This window comes from Chroicocephalus ridibundus, chromosome 8, assembly GCF_963924245.1.
Source record: "Chroicocephalus ridibundus chromosome 8, bChrRid1.1, whole genome shotgun sequence".
NCBI lineage: Eukaryota > Metazoa > Chordata > Aves > Charadriiformes > Laridae > Chroicocephalus > Chroicocephalus ridibundus.
In genome coordinates this window covers 29,430,549-29,450,990 of record NC_086291.1, presented here as the reverse complement: position 1 = coordinate 29,450,990, position 20,442 = coordinate 29,430,549, and the positions used below count along the sequence as shown (strand labels likewise).

The 20,442-nt window shown below is 43.0% G+C and overlaps 1 protein-coding gene and 1 long non-coding RNA gene across 2 annotated transcripts; one reads left to right on the top strand and one right to left on the bottom strand.

Annotated features, from left to right (window-relative positions):
- Positions 1-366: 366 nt before the first annotated feature.
- Positions 367-8,279, top strand: PTGS2 (prostaglandin-endoperoxide synthase 2). Its single transcript, XM_063344686.1, has 10 exons — positions 367-528; positions 995-1,111; positions 1,239-1,382; positions 1,836-1,979; positions 2,362-2,543; positions 3,377-3,460; positions 3,649-3,895; positions 4,860-5,146; positions 5,293-5,440; positions 5,581-8,279. The coding sequence occupies exons 1-10, from the start codon at positions 438-440 to the stop codon at positions 5,985-5,987; spliced, it is 1,851 nt and encodes a 616-aa protein (XP_063200756.1). The 5' UTR covers positions 367-437; the 3' UTR covers positions 5,988-8,279.
- Positions 8,280-12,620: 4,341 nt separating this feature from the next.
- Positions 12,621-17,545, bottom strand: LOC134519911 (uncharacterized). Its single transcript, XR_010072329.1, has 4 exons — positions 17,422-17,545; positions 15,866-16,096; positions 13,108-13,223; positions 12,621-12,732 (listed from the first exon to the last, which is right to left on the bottom strand). It is a non-coding gene; the product is annotated as an uncharacterized LOC134519911 (long non-coding RNA).
- Between the last annotated feature and the right edge of the window lie 2,897 nt (positions 17,546-20,442).

Genomic DNA, 20,442 nt, shown 5'->3' with positions numbered 1-20,442 from the left:
ACGGGACGAGCCCGGGCGCTGCGGGGCCCTCCTCCGCCTCCGCTTCCCCGAGGCCGCCGGGGGGGGGCCTCCAACGGGACGGGGGTCCCCGCAGCCCCCCCATCCCACCCCCACCACCCCGGGCGGGTGCTCCCCTCAGCGCCCGCCCCCCGGGGCTCCCGGCGGGAAGAGCCGCGGCCCCGCCGCTTGCCCGCCGCCACCTCACGCCCCCCGCCGCAGCGTGACGGCAGCCGGGGGCGGGCGGAGGGCCGCGGCCCCCGGCAGGTGGGAGCGGCGGAGGGGCGGGCCGGCGCGAAAGCAAAGTGAAATCCCCCATTTCGTGATAGCTTCCGGCGGCGGGCGGAGACGGCGGTGAGTCACAGACGGCGCCAGGAATAAATAGGCGGGCGCCTACCTGGGAGCGGCATTGGGTTCTCGGCGCCGAGTACCCTCCGAGCATGAGCTGCAGCGAGAGCCCCGCACAGCCCCGCCGGGCCATGATCCTGCCCTGCGCCCTGCTGGCCGCTCTGCTGGCTGCCGGCCACGCAGGTGAGTCCCCTCCGGCCCCGCACGGCGGCAGGAGCGCGTCCCGCCGCCGGTGGCCGCCAGTCGCACCACGCGTGGGGGTTTCTTTTCTCTTCTTTTCCGATGCGGAATGGATTAATTCGTTATTATTACTATTTTTTTCGTGTTCTGTGTTCTCTTGTGATTTCCCGAATAGCTGATGTATGGTAAAAAAGGTGCCAGGCCTCCCTGGGGCTGCGTGAGGTCATCCAGCCTCTCTGAGGAGGGTCGTGGCTGCCAGGAGACACAGACAAGTCCCTGTGCTTTTCTTAGTAATTCCTACCTGTAGTAGCCCAAAGGCTCGTGTGACCAGATAACTCGCTCTCTGTCTTCCTGATAAGCATTAAACTTCAGGGGATTGTCTACTTAAGTTTGAAAAGTCAGCGTAGTGAGATGAGAATGCCACTGTAGCTGTGTAAGATGGTAATCGGAGTGTTCGGGTTCGTTCTAGCCAACCCTTGCTGCTCAAACCCGTGTCAGAACAGAGGAGTATGCATGACGACAGGATTTAATCAGTACGAATGTGACTGCACAAGGACAGGATATTATGGGGAAAACTGTACGACACGTAAGTATCTTAAATCTCTGGGTTGGTTTTTTTTTTAACATGGAAATGAAATTTGAGAATTCAGTTCCGGGATTGCAGAGTACTCTCAATAGCTAATTTACAACAATCTTTCCATTGATGCTCACAGCGGAATTCTTCACGTGGCTGAAGCTAACATTGAAACCTTCGCCAAATACTGTCCACTACATCCTCACCCACTTCAAAGGAGCCTGGAATATTGTCAACAACATTCCCTTCTTACGAGATACTATTATGAGATATGTATTAACGTGTAAGTATGAGTTCTCTCATCTAGTCCTCTTAATTGGCAGAAGTTACTTGTAGGACACCAGAATATTGCACTTGATTGGTGCATATATAAAGTTAGCAAGCTAAAATGCACTAAGGTAAAAACACTCTAACCAAAACTTAAGATTTCTGCATGGTGCAGACTTCTATGAAACATCCATTGAAATGGAAATGCATTTTGCTCTAATTTCTAATAGAATCCAAGATTTTGCTACCATAAACTCTGCACCAAATTGCTCATGTTAATAGTTGGATCCAGTTGATAATCCTGTTATTCAGTAACTGTAATCCCATTTAATATCAGTAGCTGATATGAGTGGAATTTGTGAACGCAACTGCTGCCAAAATATATGGAAGAGATCTGGCCTTGTGATTTACTTTTTGAGACTAAAATGTGCAGTTAAAAAAACCCCACAAATATGCTATTCTTTTTCAGCAAGATCACACTTGATTGACAGCCCACCAACTTACAATAGTGATTATCATTACAAAAGCTGGGAAGCTTATTCCAATCTTTCTTATTACACAAGAAGTCTTCCACCAGTAGGACTTGACTGCCCAACACCAATGGGTGTTAAAGGTAAGATTAAATCAAATGTGTAATGCATAATTCTAGGAATTTCTACTTATCCTCTTATAAAATGCCACGAAAGCTGCTTGTCTGTAACTTCTTTTCAGTGTAGTTGGCTTTAAGAATAGCCATGTCTTGGATACACTGTGTAAAGACCTAAAAGATAACTAGTCTGGTTCTCATTGAGTTACATGCTAAAAACAGGGAATTCAGAAGTTCCTAGTAAAATCAAGAAAGCAAGCATAGAAAAGCAGATAATTCCCCTTATTTGTATGCTGCTATACTTCAATAATACATTGAAAGTGTTAAGCCTTTTTGTTGTTAGGAACAAAATTTAAGTGTTGCGTAAACATAGTTGTCTTGAATATCTCACTATTTCTTTTTCTCACAGGTAAGAAAGAGCTCCCAGATTCAAAACTGATTGTGGAGAAGTTTTTGCTAAGGAAAAAATTTATTCCTGACCCACAAGGCACAAATGTGATGTTCACGTTCTTTGCCCAACACTTCACTCATCAGTTCTTCAAGACGGACCACAAGAAAGGACCTGGCTTCATCAAAGCTCTTGGCCATGGGGTATGATGTTAGCTCTGTAACTTGAATACAGCGTTTAGTTCTGAGGAGCTACTTAGCAGCTAGAATGGTATCTTACAGGTTGTCAGGGTACACAAACGTGGTGCACATACTGTGCAGCACTGTTTGCCACAAACTGATGGGCTTACCCCTTCTGTAACTTCTCTTGAGGCAAAATTCCAGCACTCAATAGCATCTCTTCCTGGGTCAGAACCGTTTCTGCAAAGTATGTGGTTCTGTTTAAAATATCTGCACAGTGATCTCTAATTTTTTTTATTATTATTCCCAAGAACCTACTTTCATCTAAAGCATGTTAGTTTAGCGAGTATCTGGAACTTCTGTGGACTCTTTCTGTCAGTTGCAAAGAGCTGTATCCAGCCCTGTAAAGTATTTTATGTGCTGCTAATTGAAGAGACTTAGGTTTAAAAAGAAATTCAAAAGCAGACTTGGATTTAGGATATTTATCTACAAAACGAGCAGCCTTTGGACAAAGAGTTCTTCAATAGAAGTGTAATGTGTATGTCTAAACCAAAGCTATAAAATGTATTTGTATCTACAAAGAGCCATCTGCATAATAGAAAGCTGCCGGTGCTTTAAACAGGGTCCTTGTAAATTGCTGGTCAATTTAACAACTTGCTTTTGTGTAGAGATGGCTCCAGGTGCCAGGAAATAATTTGGCTTCATCTTTAAATATCAGTGCATGATACTTACAAGGTAACAATAATATGATTAAAAGGTAAACATCTAAGGGCTGAACTATTCATAGCAGTAGGACATATCCTAAAATAGCAAAAAATGCAAGTTGGCTTCATGTTCCAAATGCTTTTATTTTACAGGTTGACTTGAACCATATTTATGGAGAGACTCTGGAGAGACAACTTAAACTGAGACTTCTGAAAGATGGAAAGCTAAAATACCAGGCATGTCTTATCTCAAAATTCCTGCCTTCTTATTGGATGACACATACTTCTTAAAACTAGTGTTCTGTGCATAGTGTAGTTGATCTAAAGTGTAAGCCTAAAGTCAGTTCTAAAGTCAATGCAGCTTGACTCATAAGCATCATAGCTTATGACTTTTGTTCTTTATATCTTTCTCCCTACCCCGGCAGATGATTGACGGAGAAATGTATCCACCAACAGTGAAGGACACTCAGGCAGAGATGATCTACCCTCCTCACATACCTGAACACTTGCAGTTCTCTGTTGGGCAGGAGGTGTTCGGTTTGGTCCCGGGTCTGATGATGTATGCTACAATATGGCTGAGGGAACACAACCGGGTCTGTGACGTCCTGAAACAGGAGCATCCAGAGTGGGATGATGAGCAGCTGTTCCAAACTACTAGACTCATATTGATAGGTGAGTCACTTCTACTACATGCAGCTCTAACCTCCTCTTGAGTGTGACGCTTCTACCCTTTATCTGCTGCAGTTGCAGTAGGTGTAGTAAGAGGGAAAGCTATTACTTAAATTGGCATGTGAGGGTGTACATCTGAGCCTTTGTGGCCTGCCACTGAGATTGTATTGAGATACAGCTTCCTCCCAGCTGTGTTAAAGACAGAACTAAAGAAAACCGAGCTAAGTGATATTTAATTCCCTTATCTAAGGGAAACAACTGAAAGCAGTGAAAAGGCAGGAAGTGAAGGTTCATTTCTCAGAGAGAAAGCATGTGAGGCTGGATGACCTCAGACTCTCAGATCTTGTGGGGTTGTCTTCCCCTAGGGTTGGGTCAGTTCAGGTATGCTTTAAGAGAAAGGCTGTGATTAAGCCTAAAGTTCAGGAAGCCACATAAAACATAATTCTTAATACTTCTCCTGTCTAATTGTTCAGTGGTATTTCATCTTATGTAAATGGTGATGCTTAAAAAGACCTTGCCCAAACTGACTGAAACAAGAAACCAAGACAACTGTATTAAGCAGCTCAGAAACTGAGAGTTCCCTTCAGATACCAACTTTTGTCATTATCCCCTGCCTCTGTCCTAGAGAATGTTGTATAAATGAACACAATGTAGATACCGATGTGTGCTGTTCTGTGGATCATACAAGGAAGCGTATCTTGAGGGGGGAAGCAGGCTATAGAAGACACTTTTCTACCACAGCCAAAAACTCCTGGGATCTTATGTAGTGTTCCACCACTTAGTTGCGTAAAATATATGAATTATTTTCTAAAGGAGATTACAGAATGTTGAAGTGCTTGTTATCCTGATCACTGTAGTATTTATTTAGAACAGTTCAGAAATGGTATTTTCTCTCAGAGCAGGGTAACCATCTAAAGTTTCTCAGGGAACCAGTACCAATATTTTCTCTTGTTTCATTCACCAACAGGAGAGACAATCAAGATTGTTATTGAGGACTATGTACAGCACTTGAGCGGCTACCACTTCAAACTCAAGTTTGATCCTGAGCTGCTGTTCAACCAGCGATTTCAATACCAGAACCGAATTGCAGCTGAGTTCAATACTCTCTACCACTGGCATCCACTTCTGCCTGACACTTTCCAGATACATGACCAGGAGTACACTTTCCAGCAGTTCCTCTACAACAACTCCATAATGCTGGAACACGGCCTTTCCCATATGGTGAAGTCTTTCTCCAAGCAAAGTGCTGGCAGGGTAGGTACTTTCTGAAGTTGCTAGTGAACCAGCAGAGACATAAATGGGGAGTGGGACAAGGTAGAATAAATCATATATTACAAAGGCACAACTTCCTCGTGCCTCTTACCAGGAGTTCTTACTACTTTTCATCTTCTGTTAAATAGGTTGCTGGTGGGAAAAACGTTCCTGCTGCAGTACAGAAGGTAGCAAAGGCTTCGATTGACCAAAGCAGACAAATGAGATACCAGTCCTTGAATGAGTACAGGAAACGCTTCATGTTGAAACCGTTCAAATCATTTGAAGAACTTACAGGTAACAATTTTCATCCTTTCTAACAAAAAAAGACATTTTTCTTAAAATAACTGATGGAGCCCTGCAATGCTTGAACAGGATAGTCTTGCAATGAAAATAAGATTTTTCCACTTACGGTTTTTACTCATCAATAATTACAGGAGAAAAAGAAATGGCAGCTGAACTGGAAGAGCTGTATGGAGACATTGATGCTATGGAGCTGTACCCAGGCCTTCTCGTAGAAAAGCCACGACCAGGTGCCATCTTTGGTGAAACAATGGTGGAGATGGGAGCACCGTTCTCGCTGAAAGGACTGATGGGAAACGCGATCTGCTCCCCTGAGTACTGGAAGCCTAGCACCTTCGGTGGAAAAGTGGGCTTTGAAATAATCAATACTGCCTCCTTACAGAAGCTCATCTGCAACAATGTGAAGGGCTGTCCTTTCACTGCCTTCCACATCTTAAATCCTGAACCCACAGAGGCAACTATTAATGTTAGTACCTCAAAAACAGCAATGGAAGATATCAACCCCACACTACTACTGAAAGAGCGATCTGCTGAGTTGTAAAAAAAAAAAAAATCCATTTATTTATTTAACTATATAATTTATTCTATTTATGGCTTAAAGTGTTTCAAAACAAACAAAAAAACTTGAGCATCTTCGTTGTGGGGCTTGCCCTAGATTCCTTAGTCGGGTAAGGCTTCCGTTTACAAAAGGGATTTTCTGTGCTTGAGCTCTGCAGTGGTGAATCCCTTGTTAAAATTCTTCTGTAACAGAACTATGTATTCCAAAGTGGATAAAGGTTCCAACTTCTTTTTTAATGTTGTTTTAATACTTGATAAAAGGTGTTGGTGGTGTTTTGGGATTTTTTTTTTCTGTGTTTTCACTTGGTAGGTCACATAACACTACAAAAGCAAGTTATTGCCTCAGCAAAGTCTTAAACTTGAAAATAGGCAACTGAACTAAAAGTACAAAAAAAATTGACGTAATGAAAACTGCCAAAAAAGATAACTTCAGTATAAGCACTCCAAGATTATAAAAAAAAGATTATACTTGAGACTCATTTATTTAAGGTCAGAAAATGCATTGCATTTATGGTTGATACTACCTCTCCCTTATTGCAAATAAGGCACTTTGTATAGTAACTTATGTTTGTTTTTTATGTGTAAATCTGCTTTCATGTGGCATTATACTTACTAATTTAATTATTTAAAGAAAGTAGAACTTCTGTTGCATCTTACTTGGTTTTGAAGCATATGTCACATAAGTATTGTTTGTATAAAAGGATGATAATAAGGTAGTGAGCGTAGAAATAACTGACTCTCAGGCTGCAGTACAAGGCTGCTTGTGTTTTGATAGAGATGTTTTATCATGCAAGTTTGGGGAGGTCTTAAACTTAGTCCAAAGTACTGGTATTGTTTTCATAGCTGTAATCTTCTGGTCTACTTGATAGTATAACTTTAATCTCTGTCACTTTAAGGACAAACGGACAGTATAGCTTTAGTTAAGGATGTGACTATAGTATAGCTTTGTGTACCCAAGACACAGAGATTATTGGGGAAATAGTGAAAATTGAGAAGCTGTGTAAACAGACACGGTAGAGAAATGAACACAGAATAGATCTAGCAAAACTTCAAGGCTCTGAGACTTGAAGGTAACCTCTGTCTAAGTACACAAGCCATACTTGTTACTTACAGTTCTATTTATTGGGGGAAGGAGGGATAATGTTTTGTTTCTAACTTATAAACAGAGGCATTTTAAGTAAGTGACTTAAGCTTAATTAAAACTGGCTAGCTAGCACAAAATCTCCTGGACATACCTGTCCTGATCCAGTACCAAAATACCTGTTCTCATCTGGGCACGTAAGAAGTTACGCAGGATCTTGTAGCAGCACTTCAAACCTTGCATATAAGGGTATCTTTTTTTTAATTTCTAGAGAGGAAATGTAGAAGATGATCTTCCCATAAAAACAGCTGGGGAACTGTAGGGAAAAAGAAAAAAGTCACTTCAGACTGGAATAGAGCAGCAACCTGGTATTCTGTGCCCCAGCCCAAAATTCCTTGACTACTTGTGGAAAAGGACTCAAGTTTTGTATTTCATCTGAATCTCTCAGACATGTGTAGAGCCTTATGCATTGTAATGGCTATGGCAGTAGCATAGTTTGACTGTGACTTCTGTTTCTGTTGATTTGTTTAGAGACACTGATTACCTTCTGCTGTGTGCGTTTGTAGTTAGTGTGAGTAGCTGAATTGCGATCAATACCAGTGCCTGGTTTTTAGGTGGTCTTTGGTATGAATGCTCTGGGAGAAAGAAGGGCATTTGTTTTCCTCTTTTTCTATTTGAAGCACGAAGAAGGGAAAAACTTCAACAACCTTGTATTAAAAAGGTGTCAGTACTGTATATGCTAATACGTGAAAACTACTTGGATGCTTGTTAAACATGTAATTGTCATTCAGATCCATCTTTAGAACACGCTTCTTCAGAGTGCCCTTCTGCCATTAACAAAGAAAAGTGTTTAGCTTTAGAGTTAAAGGGAGACAAGCCTGGACAGATCTAGATACTCTGGGGTAGGTGAAGAGGAATTCTTCAGACTGTGTCACTTGAGTTAAGTTATACACTGCTTCAGGAAAGAATCATGTTCACTCTGCATTTTGTACTCTGCAGCCACATTTCAACAGTCACTTACCTGTGACCCAGCCTGCTGGGTTTGGCTGGGTTCAAGTTGCTTCTGATAAATGTGTACGTTTGAGATTATTTATTTAAACTTCTGTGAATTTGTTTTTTCACTTTATTTTTGTAGGACAAGAATGTTTTTAAAATGCAATTGTTTATATAAATAAACTGAAAACTTTACCTGTATGGGCTCCTTTCCTTGTGCTTTCCTCCAGGCATATTGAGCATGAAACAATTCTTGCATCTTCCTTGCCCCTCAAGATTAAATTCCAGGGAATTACTGACAGCATTAAAGTCTCTCATATCTCAAACCCAAGATGCCTGTGGCCTAAACTGTCCAAATATGGTGGTTTGGGTTTTTCTCCCTTTGGTCACCAGTGGGAAGGGATTTCCCTCTGCCATCCCTAGAGAAGTAGAGATGCCACCAGTGCACTCTTTTAGGTACCCAGAAGTGCTCTAGAGGGGGAAGTACAACAGCAGAGTTGCACACCACCACCTTTGTGTAACCACCCTCCCTTCACCACTATCCCGTACTAAGGCATCCCCAAGGAAGAACAGAAATGGAAACCGCTCTGGGATACAACTACTGGGCAAGGTCTTTGCGCTTGAGCATGTGTTCAACTAGTGGTAGCTTGTCCCTGTTGCCAAAGGGCAAGCTCTGAAGCCGTGACAGCAGCTTCTTCATTGACCACCTTCCCTCTGCACAAGGGTCCTGCTTTTTTATCTTTATCGCAATTATTGACCGACTTTGCAGAGAGGGCTGAAGGCTGGGCAGTGGGTAGGACAGGAGCAGTGGTGTGCTTTGTAAAAGCAGAAGCAGGAATGGCATGAGTCGGTGCAATGTGTTCCTCTCCCACAAAGAGCACCCAGTCTCCTCCCTACATTTTCATCTCTGATAAAAGATGAGGGGAAGCTATGAAGGAGACAACTGAGGGGATGATGCACCTCATACTGCCTCCACCCAGCCACTAACATTACCTCCAGCACCCTTCTGTCTTCAGCCTCCCACTCCATCCCACTGCTGGCTGTCTCCAACACTCCCCTAGCCCAACACTGGTGCCCTGTCCTCTCACAGCCTCTTCCTAGTGACCAACCCCATGACCACAGTCCTTCACCCAGAGTCCACCTTCCTTCTAACCACCCAAAATCCAAGTCCAAGGCTCATCCTGGTGACCCACAGCTCTATAGTCACAATGACACTCCAGCCCAGGACAACAGTCCTGCTGCCTCTGCTCTGTAGCTCCATCTGTCTCCACCAGTGTGCAGTTCCCTTATATTCCTATTGTACCCAGGCACCTAAACACCTCCAAGCAGCTCTCCTCAACTTAAAACTCAGTCTTCATCACTTTGGTGGCCATCTTCAGCGCCAAAAACTCAATATCTTGAGGACGCTCCCAGAAGCATCACTCCAGCCCCTCTCCTGGTGGCATGCAGAGGCAGTGGGTGAGCAGAGGCATGTGCAGACCATGTATGAGCAATGTGGAGTGGGGTTTTTCTTTAATAACTAGTCAACTAATTTGCTCTACAAGTTAATTCATTTCTGACATGTTTCTGTTTTGAACAGAAGCCGAGCAAGGGAATGAGCAAAGACAAGGCTGGTCTTCAGTGGGAGGAGGATGGTCTTGGCTGCTGCCACCACGATGGCATGAGGAGGCACAGCATGGAGGAGGCAAGAGGGAGGTCATCCATGGAGAAGGTGTTTCAGGTGGCTGCTGCCCTAATTAGGGAAGGGCCAGCCCAGATGGATGCGGTGCACAATGGATGAGATAGCTTGATGGTGGAGGAGCTCCTCCTCCCCTCTGAGCAGGGGCATGTCCTGATGATACAAAAAGCAAGAATGTTTCTCAGAGGAAACCTGCCCTGCCAAATACTTCCTCTCCAGCCTGAGTTGAGGTAACTGTCTCACCCACGGTGATGCGGTAAAGGAGGGGGCTCAATGTTTAAGTCATATACCCTTGGAGGGAAGCCCATCAAGGAGCAGGTAAGCTCCATGCTTGGGGAGCAGGTCACTGTACGGCAACACCTTTACCAAGGGCTTTTGCTGTACGTCATTTGCTCCCTTGCCCACTGCGTAAGAGGTCTTTACAGGCGCCGAGTCAGAGCCCTGCAGGCATCTCACCAGGTTCGTTGCTTCTGATACACTGGCTGGAGGGGCACTGACCTCTACACTGGAGCACCAGCATTCCCGAGGCAGCTGCTCTGCCCAGGTTTCACCAGGCATCACTATCACAAGTGTCCACTGCTTTGCCAGAAAATACCCGTTGGGCTTTTGGAATCAATCCAGAAAAAGTCAAGAGGGAGTGTGGCCAAGCTGCAGGAAGGGTAGGGAGGAGAGAGGGGACCAGCCACATCGCTCGTTCCTTGCCTGTTCACAGCTGCTATATAGGTGACCAGCTCTGGAAAACCTTACGGCAAAGGCATGTTCTTTCCTTTGGAAGACCAGAAAGGAAAAAGATTGCAAGTTGTAAGAAAAAAAAATAAAATATATAGGACAGAAAGAAGCACACTGTAGCTATATAGTCTAAATATGGAAAAGGAGGTGAATGGAGAGATTCCAACCTTTTTGCCAAAAGGCATGAAAAGAGCTACACAAGGCAGAAATGCAGCAGCAGCACGAAGAAACATCATATGGAAAAAGCTCTCATTGGAAAGAGCTGAGTGATCCTCTTCCTTCAGTCTGGAGTTTCAGTTTGGAAATAACACTATACTGAGAGGCAACATGACTGGTTTCAAATTGTCCTTTTTTCCCCTCTGATACTTATTTTTTAAAATTAGTGTAAAAGCCTCCTGTGGCTCCTGTGCTTACTTACTCGCTAAGTCCAGACATTTTCATTAATATTGGCAAGAGACTGATCACAACCATAAAAAAAAAAAACCCCCGCAACCACTACATTCCTCCTCTGCTGTTCAGGAGCAAGACGAACGAGAAAGAAGATGTCAACAACATGAGATGGAAAAAGGTAGCACAAGAAATTCACAAATTTTTCCTTTCTGGGATTTCCTTGGCTGAAGATGCTGAGACCGCATTGAAAAAATCTCAGCATCCACTCACAGCCACGCTGAAGCTTGAGAAACCAGTCAGAGGTGGCCTGGGCACACTGGGAGCTGAGCACCGCCAGTAGAGAGAGGGCATTAAAGCTCATGAGATCTCACTAGTTTACCATTGGGAGCGGGCAGGGTACAAAGCACTCAAGGTTTGACTCACGCTGGTTGCTGGCCCTCAGTTCTGGGAAAGCCAAGCCATTTTATCCAGCGGGCATTAGCCATCCAATAGAAAGCAACACATGGAAATCCCAAATCTGGGGGAAGGCGGCAAATAATGTCCAAAGCATCTACTTTCAAACCAACCCACTGCATCCAGCCCCTTGCAGGGCACATCCACAGAAAGTTGAAAATACATCACATCTTCTAACCAACTGTAATCCTAATATTCTTTTTTTTGTTTTGTTAATTAGTAGTTGTTACCAGAAGGGCACTGGGCAAACACAAAGTGTCACATAACTAGGAGCATCTTGCTCCCAAGCCTCTCAGATCTTTACTTAATACAATAGCAAAGTTCACGCTTCTGTCTCAGGATGAAAGCAAAAATACTCACAAAAAGTAAAGGAGGATCCTGCGGGAAGTGCATTCTTGCACTGCACTGTATTTTTTTTTTTTCCACGGTAACCAGGTGTAGCTCATTACTTCAGGCTTAGACAGTAGTGGATATAGGTGTGTGCGAGCATCCTTGTTCCAACCTGCCCTGCTGACAGGGAATTTTAACACCGATTCATTTTCCGCAAAAGGCCTGCATTTGTGGTAGGCTTTTCTAGGCGAGAACATGAAACTTTTTTAAACATGCAACCCCCCCAACATGGGCAGAAGAGTGACAGCAGTGCCCGTTATACTCTGCCCCGGGGAGCAGCCTGGTGGCACGTGGAGAAGACACCTTCCCCCAGCAGCGTGTCCTCTCCTCTTGCTATCCCCTATACCATGAGGAGCTACCCAAAGAAAATATTTTCATAAGCATTCATCAAGAAAACGTTGTGCAAGTTGTACTGGCTTTAGCATAACACCATAAAGTGTGGCTGCTAGGATATATAAGGGTATACATAGGAATATTTCTGAATTTATGGTGGCAAATCTTCAGAGACAGGAGGTGAGACCAAAACCCTGAGAAGCAACACACCTTTGGTGTAAAAACCCAGCTCTGCGAGACTGCAAGAGCATCAATCAGTACAATTTTAAGCCTCGAAAAGCTTCCATGAACCGTGACAGCAACAAAACAGGGCTAAAAACCACGACGCTGACTCCAGATACGTTCTCCAGCACCTTCAAAACCTTACCCTGAGAACTGACACAACTTGATACCCTTTCAGTTGTGGCTTTCCAGCCTGTTGCCTAGACAATATTAATTAATCCTGCCTAACAAATAATGGCAGAATTGCTAAGCAGCCGTCATAGGTAGTAATTAAAACAAAACTGCCTTGAGCTTGCTCAGCGGTGAAATACTAGTTCTTACACAAGGCTGGGACGTAACGTGAGGTGATCCAACCACATCTTGGAGAAGCTGGTAAAAATATCATACCTTCAACCAGGCTGTGAAGCAGGGACCACTCCAAGTAAATCAGGGCCGAGATTTTTACAGCACAAAATTTCACTGAAAGAAAAAAAAAAAAAAAAAAAAAAAAAAAAAAAGAGAGACATTTTCTCAGTATCCAGTAAATTGGTAGAATTTCAGGCAGATTCAGGACATATTTCTGTCTCTGGAACAATAAAAGCAACTTCTTTTCACTGTTTGCTAGGTGAAATGTTTCAGTGTTTGTTGTCATAATGGACCCAGTCTTAATGGTAAGAAAAACGTTTCCCAACCTGACCATGAAATGGAAGGTCCTTTTTACAGATCAAGCAAAATAACATAAAACCACCCCAAAAGCAAGCTGGCATTACTGTACAGTAAATAATCTTGGATTTTCTCAATGATCTTCGCTTTATATCACATATGTTTTTAATTTGACTATAAAACCTGACCTACTCAGGAGGCAGAGATGGATAAAACACTGCACTGAAGTTTCCATGCATTCTTGCTCAGGCTGAAGGAAAATTTATGGACCATATGAATATCCCCCATGAAGACCAAGTCAGTGTCTCCTGTAACAATAAAACAAACACATCATAATGTTTAGTGAGAGATGAGACTTTGAAAAGCACCTCTGCTTCAGCAAAACCCCGGGGGTTTGGTTTCTGCAACCCTTTGGCACTTCTGAAAGCACCTCTGGGGATCTCCTGTTGGTATTGAAGGCCAGGGCTCCCCCAGAGCGCCGGCACCTGCCCTGGATCACTTCGTAACCGGGTGCCAAATCTGCAAGGCTTTTCAGTTAAAGTATCACTTTAAGTAAGATGTAGAAAAAAAAAAAAATAAGAGCAGGGAATGGTTTACCAGTAAGCCGAGATCAGTAATGTTTCACAGCCAAATTTTTGAAAGCAACAGCAAAAAATAAAGCCATTTCTCAGATGAAGGTTTTATGACTAGAGAGTTAAAATCCTCAAGGTACCTTGTGGGGGTTTTTTTGTTTGTTTTTTGTTTTGTTTTTTGTTTTTTTTTTTTTTTTTTTTTTTTTTTTTTTTTTTTTTTTTTAGGAAGTTGATTTCCTCTTTAAAGTTGCTTCCTTGGTCACCCTTTGTTGCAAACATTTCTCACAACTCCCTTTAAACTTTCTATGCAAATAGGCGAACATTTACCACCATCTCCTTAAATATTTGCTTACTCCACAGTCAGGTCTACAATGACTTCAGCTGTTACATCGAATTCAACATTGGTGAAGTCGCCCATGATTTGAATAACGTTCTGCTGCAAACATTATTTGCAAACTTTATGTCCCTTCCCAGGAAGAAGGGGCAGCTATTTTAGCGGTACTTTCCAGTCTCTCCATCTTCCGTGCAATGGAAAGATGGGTACGAAGCCATTTTGGTATGTAATTTGTTAGGGAAATGAGAAATCAGGTGTCATTCAACGTAAAGCAGCACCTTGGGCTGCTTAGTACTACAAAGAGATTTGAAGAAAAACCTCTTCTGTAAGTGCATATTAGATTTAGAACTAAGTCCTGAAAAACTGAAGGGGTCATCTGCATCTCCTGACTTTGCAAAAATGGAGAGAGAAGCTTGCTAGAAAAGGTTCCCATGAGATTTCTGTCACTTCTGCTTTCAGTCCTAGTGAGATACTACAAGACCAGCCTCTAATACAGAATTTTTTAATATTTTTTAAATTTTTTTCCTCTTCTTCATTTACACACCAGGAACCAGAAGACAAAATGAGGAACTGTTTGCTTCATCACTTTCAAAACAGTTGGTCTGAGAAAAAATTAGATTGGGAGAAGGAGGTACTACTTCCCATCAATCTTCATTCTCAATAACTATAAAATTTACTGGGGGAACTGGAAGTCAGAAAGAGATGTAAATTTTCTTGGGTGACTCATAAGATTATACTTATTTGCCCCTAGCTCCACTTTCACAGGAAGGTCCTTCCTTTAGAAAATAAGTTACATTACTTATGATTCAGCACATTAATGGGTAGGCAACATGGAAGATTATGAATAAGATTGCTTATTATTAAGTGGCCATAAATGCACCCGCTCGAATAAAGCTTTGACAGAGCAATCCATCATCAGATTTTAGGCTAGTCTAGATCTGCGTGACTTGCACAAAGCCAGCCCCACCTTCCAGTTCACAGCAACGCTCGATTCTCCTCAAATCGGGTCAAGTTCTCCTTACTCCACTATTGACGTTCCATCAAACTGAATTTAATGACTGCACGCTTTCAGTTCCTTAACAAAATCCCCTCCTCGTTTCCCTACTGCACTCCCTGTTTCTCATAACCCTTAGGGCACAGGGTCCAAGATTATAAGAAGCGCATTTACTTGTAAAAACATGTTGCATAAACGTCTTTTTTTCCAGACATTTTGCTTTTTAGCTTATTTTATTCAGCTGGTTTTTACCAATCTAAATCCAGACAAAAGCTTGCATTTGCTGCTTTTAGCTGCAGTCCGTAGCTGTTTCTCTGGGGTTTTGTTCTCCTCTACTGGGAGGAGACAATCTATAGAAATTTGACAACCAGGCAAGGACTGAAGCCAAGGTTGTGTGTAGTTTTTTTTATTCAGCACTGTCGCACTGTTACAAGCTTACTGCTTGATGTCAGTAATGTGAAAATTTGGATTTGCAGCCCGCTTTTTCCCCCCCAGACAAAGCTGGTGTGGCCTAGATTGGTCTGACAATGGCCAAGTCACATTTGTTATCAGAAGGGGAAGGCCATCAGCTGGAGTCTTCTGCAGGGATTCAGCCTTTGGGCTTGCTCCCTCTGTCCCCAAACCTCACAGCGCAGCGTGGAACACCTCGGTAGCAGTCAGGCAGAGGGACCAGGATGGGTTTCCTACAATAGCAGTGAATTAAAAAAATTGAAGATTTTCTTCTCTTCACTGCAAAGTGGGAAGACGTCCTTCCTGAGTAATGGAAATCTGTCTAGCAACTCAACTTTCACTTGAAGTGCTAATGCAGCACCTTCTTTGCCTATCACATGTTCTTGTTATTTAGAAGAAAGGCATGTGCCCGACCGAAACAAAACCCTCATGCTCATGTTCACTTCCCAGAATAACTGCTGAAATTTCATATACCAGCAAAGGTTATCAGATTATTTCTGTGGTACGTAGGTATCGCAGCTAACCGCAGCTTGGGCAAACGCTTTATGTGTGATTTGCAATACCATAAGCAACGAATACAAGCAGCAATGGTAGACTCACAGGGTAACTTGGGCTGGAAGGGACCTCTGGAGCTCTCTGGTCCATCCTCCGGCGCAAAACAGGGGCAGCTCTGGGGTCAGACACCAGATCTTCAGTCCATGGTGGGTTTGGCTGTGTCTCTGCTTTTCTCTGGTTCATGGGTACCTTCATTTCTACTATAAAACTGCCGCCCTGCCCTAAAGGAATTCCTTTCTTCAGACCCGTTTTTAAGGAGGAGTATGATGACCATTCCTAATGGAAAGGGAGAAGACAAATCAGTCACAGATGAGAAACTTCCAGTTTTAAACCAGAACTACAAAAACGATCTCTGTAAAAGCTGCCCATTCACTCAGAGCTCCCCAGCAGATGCCAAAAATAACGTGTGCACACGTACACACGCATGTGTGTGCATGCCTGCATCCTCAAGACACGTTATCCCACAGGCAGGAGCACGCGCTCGCGTTCAGGGAATGCGGCAACGCACCAAGGACGAACAGCAGAAGAAACCAGTCTAATTTTTATGCTATATTTAGGGCTATTTACTGCCCTGGCAAAACAAAAATCAGTTGCAAAACCAGTTTAACTGTTTTGCATTTATTGCTTTATGAGGTAAAAACTGGCATGCATCTCTGAATCCAGTTGTAAAAGTTATAACAAGCATCTTCCAAGGTTAAATCTTTGTAATTTAAAATACTCCAGAGCAGCATATGATAAGATTTCTTTTAACCTTCTTGTTTAGTATTTACAGAAGAAGATATTAAAAGAACAATTTTAATTTGGAATAGAATATAACATAGGAATGTTGCAATGAATAAAGTTAATGCTTAAAAGAAATATAAACCTATTAAGATAAAGAAGTGCATATTAGGCAATAAATGACTTCAGCCCTACTTCACACTGATATCAGAAGTCAAAACAGGTGAAGTGAAGCCAATTCTAAGTTAAGCATATTAATGATAACAGGGGGCCACAATAGGAAAAAATCCATGAAAGGGCAGTGCTAAGGTTCCCTTGGTTGAGTTTAATATTGAGGTAAGTGTCATGGATGAAAAATATTTGACACAGTTATGATTTAACAGCCATTCAAAATTTATTCCTGATGTCAGGCAGATTGAGAGGTTGAATTTGGCAGCACTTAATCATTAACTGGTTTTGGGGCTTGCAAAGGGAGTAAACAAAATAATCGAACAGCAACTTAATTACAGATTTGAAGATGGCAAATTTCATACTAACTTACTAGAAGGTATCCTGAATCAATGCATATATGTATGAGTACAGGGAAAAAAAAAAAATCACAAATTAATGCTTTTATACATATATATCTATATATCTAAGCAAAGCATATAAGAAGCATGTGCGCACACACACACAGGTCTCTGATCAGGAATTTCTTAGTAGCTGGTAATGCTGATGAGCCGAAAGGTGACACTTTTAGGTCCTACACATTAATGGATGGCCAGAAGAGCATCCACATCCATACGGCTAATGTGTATCTCACAACATAGAGGTGGATGAGAGAGAGGGTGACTAGCCTATAGTTAAAATTTACCTTTCTCAGATTTAGGGTAAATACTCACAATGCATCAGCATTCCTCAATGGGCAGTAGTTGAAGCTTGAGAAGGGTCTTCTCCTGCCCTGGCCTTGAGGTGTCACCCTGAGAGGTATCTCAGCTCAGGGGAGTCAGTGGCCGCAGCCCACTGTGATCCAGAAGAGCTCAAAGGGTCCTTACTAGAATCGCTACTTATAAGATCCGAGACAGTCAACTTCCGTCAGGTATTTTTCCACTCCGGCCCAGCTCGGGTGATAGTTATGCAACCCCAGAGCTTGCTAGACCTTGGTGTCCTAGTACTCCCCCTCTGTGGCCACGATCCATATGGTGTCAGGAATGATCGATTATAGTTACTATTTCAAATGGTAGGAGCCATGGGGACCAGGCACACGATTGTGTTCTTGGTCTGTTGCTCTCTACCTTTTCTTTCATGTTAGACCATTATGTTACGTTCTGGTCCATTGTGTTGTTCTGTGGCCCAGGTTGGGAGGGAGATTATACCAAGTATCCTCAAGTCAGGGGGCGGGGGCTGCACCACCACTATAAGCAACATGGTATTTTACTGGCAGTTTTTAAATTTTTAAAAAAACATGTTTCCAATCTACTTCTAAAGTCCCTCCATCACTAGCCAAATTTTAACCCTCACATCAACATTGTCCTTAAACAAAAAAAGCACTGTTTGCAGACACAATAATAAAGTAGCTCTTTTCAGACATCGTGGCCCACAGCCAGCGCTGCAGAAACTCACTCATAACCTTTTTCAAGCTGAGTCCTGGACTTTTCCTGATCTCAAACAACAGCATCTTTAACTGGAAGTTGATTTTGCTTAATAATATTAAGCGTATTGAGTGGACTCATGATGAGTAAGGAGTGGACATGTCAAGCCACACTCATTCAGAACTGGAAGACACTTCCCACCCGACACCACCCCTCCCCCCAAATATATGAGGTTGTTTTCACCTCTTTCATACTCTGGGAAGCAAGGAAACATCTCCACTTGAGCCCAGTGGAAATTTTTGGACAAATCTGTCCTTTGTCGGAATGTAATATTTTTATGGAAAGAAGCCAAGTTCAACTAAATCATCCTTGGGAAATATTTCTCAGGTTTAGAAAAGAATTTCTTGGTCAAAACACAGCTGAGACCTTCCCCGTCCCCTCCTCTCCATCTGATAGATAGTGCGGAGGTTTTCCCTCTCATGGAGGCTCGCAGACAAGTGCTCAGGATAAGCTTTTGAGATGCCTTAATCCTCCAGGTAAGTATGTTAACTACCTATAAGTTCACTGTTGAAGGATTGCTCTTTTCCCACCAATTCCTTCCTTGGTTTTTCATTAAAAACAAACAAACAAAAAAAAAAACAAACAAAAAACAACTTTAAGTTTCCATTTCTCTTCCACCATAAAACGAGAGAATTTTTGCAGGACGACAAGCCTTTTCCTACCTACCGCTAGTCCATGCAAATGATTTCTCACTTCATAATCAGGCTCATACTTCACAGAAAGGAATTTGTCTGCAAAAGCAGCTTTCCTGGAAAAGTAAAATATAGAGTTCAGCATGAGCACGGATTTTGGATCAGAAAGTTAATGAACCATTACAATTATAGAAAAGATGCAAGGATCAACCCACTGTCCCTTGCTGAAATGCTCCAGAGAGTCGCTGGTTGTCACAATCTCTCCATCCTCAAAACTGTAACGTGGTTACTTGCTAACTGGGTCCAGAAGATAGCAGGCAAGCAGCCAAACATTTCCTTTATTCTTCTGGGGACCAGACTTGCCTTTCTCATGCCAGTGTTTACACCTGGAGCCTTTCCTTCCTAGAGGGAACTACCCCATCTGGCAAGTCTTCAAGGCCCACCTGCTGTAGCCTGGCCTTCCCCTCCCTTTCCTGCCCTTCATCATTTCCTGGGGGTGGGAGGGAGCAGGGTATTCAGCAGGTTGCCAGACCCAGCTCACCCACCTCCTTTCGAACAGAAGCGCCGAAGAACAGAGTCCAGAGCAAAGCAATGCTCATGCTGGTTTTGCAAGAGGCCAGGGAAAACTTTTTGGCAAGAAAAAGAGGCTATGGATGTCATACAAGGAGATCTGTAATGGAGTTACTTGGGCCAATTGGCTGCGATAGCATCATCGGGACAGGACAGCATCTTCCCAGGCCCGTTATGCTCTAAAAAGAAGCACCCTGGCCAAAATATGATTGCACCACTTGAATGATGTTTCTTAAACTATAACAGAAAAAAAATAATGTTTAAAATGGTATGTGTAAGTTGTTTGAGGGATGAAAGCTTAAGAAAATGCTGGAGATATTTTATACCATCCTCAGGTGAACTGGGACAAGGAGAAAGTTTTTAAAATTCACCCTATATGCAAAGTAGAGTCATTGCCAAGCACAAAAGTCATGCTGGCAGCACAGCAAAAGTGCCTCTGGGAAGAAAAACAAATATATTTAAATTGGCTAGGGGAAAAAAAAAAAAAAACCAACCAAAACAACCCTATTTGTTTGTTCTAGGTTATTATGCTAGCCTTTCTTAAGCAGGCTTGTGAAAATACAGTAACCAACCAGTCAGCTGTTCATACCGAACCCCTTTTAGCCATATGTAGCACATCTGACACACATCAGGGCGCCCAGGAGCAGGTCGCGAAGAGCACAAGCTTTGGCATGCCATCACGTCTCCCTCCTTCCCAGGGGCTGCTGGAAAACAAAGTCCCGAAGTGCCAGGGGGTCAGGTTGATTGTGGACCCAAACCGTTGCAGTCACCGGGCAAAGTTCAGCCACAGAGCAGCCCCCACGCAGGAAACCAGACAGCCTTTTGTTCCACAGAAAATGGAGACTCAGGCTGCCTGTGTGACTGGAAATGATCTCAGAGTTACAAGAAACCTGGGAACATAAACCCAAAAAAACCTTATGTGACACAATAGTCCTTGGGGCTACCAGCACAGAGTGACAGCAGTGCTGCAGTGTCGGTGGTGGGAACAGCACGGTGTTACGATGTGCATGAAAGGGTCACCCCAGCACATCCAAAGCTTAAGAAAATCCCTGACACCTTCTATACACCT